The 2,594-nt window shown below is 42.4% G+C and overlaps 1 protein-coding gene across 1 annotated transcript; it reads left to right on the top strand.

The window, feature by feature from the left end:
• The first annotated feature begins 791 nt into the window (after positions 1-791).
• Positions 792-1,692, top strand: LOC105510766 (KHDC3-like protein). Its single transcript, XM_011940670.1, has 2 exons — positions 792-1,253; positions 1,287-1,692. Exons 1-2 carry the CDS (start codon positions 837-839, stop codon positions 1,521-1,523), a joined length of 654 nt encoding a protein of 217 aa, XP_011796060.1. The 5' UTR covers positions 792-836; the 3' UTR covers positions 1,524-1,692.
• Positions 1,693-2,594: the final 902 nt, after the last annotated feature.

Below are 2,594 nucleotides of genomic sequence, written 5' to 3'. Positions count from 1 at the left end.
TCATCATTATAAGTATACAAAAATTTTGCAAATAATTTTTAATATAAAGTTTCTCAAGATAGAGGCTCAAGTGGTGAAATTGTTTAATACACACGTTATAGCTATTGTTGTATCCTACCAAACTACTTTTCAAAATTGTTGCATCAATGTATATATGGAGTTGTATATGATAGCACCTATTTTACCATTCTTTAGATTTTTATTGTTTTTCAGTGTTTAAAAATACAATCAAAGACTTAAAGACAGTTACTTTATGTTTTTTATTCACTTCCATATACTCTCATCCCCTATATAATAACAAATACTTAAGTGAATACAATATTATTCTTATTTTATTTTTATTTACTTCATTATTAGTAAGTGTGTAGTTTAGCTAAATTTGTATGTCATTGGTATTTAACGTTTTCTTGAAACATATACTGGTTTTTACTCATTCAGATTGAAATACAAAGATAAAAGGACTTTCCTCTCTCCAGACAAGGGAACATGTAACAGTGAAGAAATTCACTGACCAGATTGCTAGGAAAAAAGCTACAGGGCTTGTATATGCTAAAAAGAAAGGAAGTGACTCATCAAGAACAAAAACAAAATATTCTAACTATGTGAGCATGAGTCCATAGGCCTGTATCCACCTGGTTAAAGCAAGTACCATTGTTGATTGGTCAAGATTGTGTCTACAGTTAAGTCCAGAAAGAGTTTGGCACACTGAGGTCACAAAAATTCATGGTTCTTTATCAGTTATGTCTGCTAAGAACCAGTTGTGGCTAGTCGCCTAGCTCCAGCTTGGCCTTTGGGTTTGCTGTGGTGGTGGTGTCTCCTGCAGGACCGGCAGCAGCATGGACACTCCCAGGCGGTTTCCGACGCTCGTGCAACTGATGCAGCCAAAAGCAATGCCAGTCGAGGTGCTTGGTCACCTTCCTAAGAGGTTCTCCTGGTTTCACTCTGAGTTCCTGAAGAATCCGAAGGTAGTTCGCCTTGAGGTTTGGCTGGTGGAAAAGATCTTCGGCAGGGGCCGAGAACGCATCCCGCACGTCCAGGGTATGTCCCAAATCTTGATTCATGTGAATCGGTTGGACCCTAACGGCGAGGCTGAGATCTTGGTATTTGGGAGGCCTTCTTACCAGGAGGACACAATCAAGATGATCATGAACTTGGCTGACTATCACCGCCAGCTCCAGGCGAAAGGCTCAGGAAAGGCCCTCGCCCAGGATGTCGCCACTAAGAAGGCCGAGACTCAGCGGTCTTCAACAGAAGTCCGGGAGGCCGGGACTCAGCGTTCGGTGGAGGTCCGGGAGGCCGGGACACAGCGTTCGGTGGAGGTCCGGGAGGCCGGGACACAGCGTTCGGTGGAGGTCCGGGAGGTCGGGACACAGGGTTCTCCGGTGGAGGTGCAGGAGACCGGGACCCAGCAGTCTCCCGAGGCTGCCAACCAGTCGGGGACCCAGCGATCCCCCAAAACTGCCAGCAAGGCAGTAACCCAGTGGTTTCGCGAGGATGCCTGGGCCCCAGTTACCAGATTATGAAGGCATCTCGGGCCCTGGAGCCAGAGCCAGTCAGGGGTTAAAGTGAAAGCCCGTACTTCGCCCAGAAGCTGCGGTTGGCGGGAGGATGATGTGGATTTTTTGTTTTACCCCTTCTGTTGAATGGTTGCAAACACAAACTTGAGTTCTAATAAAGAATTGCAAACTGGAAAAAAAAAAAAAAAAAGAACCAGTTGTGGTAAAATAAATGCTCTAGTTTGGAATCTTTTAAACTAGTGCTAATGTAATTGGAAGATTTCTTCTATACAAAATAGAGACTTAATTTTTTTTTTTTTGAAGTTGACTTGAGATAGGTATACATAACTAAAGATCTTAATCTCCTATTCATTAAACTTTATTGAAAGATTTGGTTTTTTGTTTCTATTGATATAGAAAAATTTTGTCTGTGTGTTTGTGTGTGTGTTTCATTTTATGAGAAGGCAAAGCTATTTGTATTCTCCTACAATTTAAGTCTACTTCTTAAAGACTATCAATGAAGTTCTTTCCCACTCACAAATTAAAAGAGACTAAAATCTCAGAGTTTGACCCATGTATTAGACCATTTTCACGCTGCTGATAAAGACATACCCGAGACTAGGCAATTTACAAAAGAAAGAGGTGCAATGGACTTGTAGTTGCATGTGGTTGGGGAGGCTTCACAATCATGGTGGAAGGTGAAAGGCATGTCTCACATGGCTGCAGACAAGAGAAGAGAGCTTGTGCATGGAAACTCCAGTTTATAAAACCATCAGAACTCATGAGAATCATTCACTATCATGATAACAGCACAGGAAAGACCCAGCACCGCGATTCAATTATCTCCCACTGAGTGCCTCCCACAACACTGGGGAATTATGGGAGTACAATTCAAGATGAGATTTGGGTGGGGACACAGCCAAATCATATCATTCCACTCGTGGCTCCTGACAAATCTCATGTCCTCAGATTTCAAAACCAATCATGCCTTCTCAATAGTCCCCTAAAGTCTTAACTCATTTCAGCATTAACTCAAAAGTCCACAGTCCAAAGTCTCATCTGAGACAAGGTAAGTCCCTTCCAACTATGAGCCTGTAA

This window comes from Colobus angolensis, unplaced genomic scaffold (genome assembly GCF_000951035.1).
Source record: "Colobus angolensis palliatus isolate OR3802 unplaced genomic scaffold, Cang.pa_1.0 Scaffold191, whole genome shotgun sequence".
NCBI lineage: Eukaryota > Metazoa > Chordata > Mammalia > Primates > Cercopithecidae > Colobus > Colobus angolensis.
This window is presented reverse-complemented; position numbering and strand designations above follow the sequence as displayed.

Coding starts and splice junctions, on each gene's coding strand:
- LOC105510766 (XM_011940670.1), top strand. CDS start 837: ATGGACACTCCCAGGCGGTTTCCGACGCTCGTGCAACTGATGCAGCCA. Junction 1,254..1,286: donor CTCAGCGGTCTTCAACAGAA/GTCCGGGAGGCC, acceptor CGTTCGGTGGAG/GTCCGGGAGGCCGGGACACA.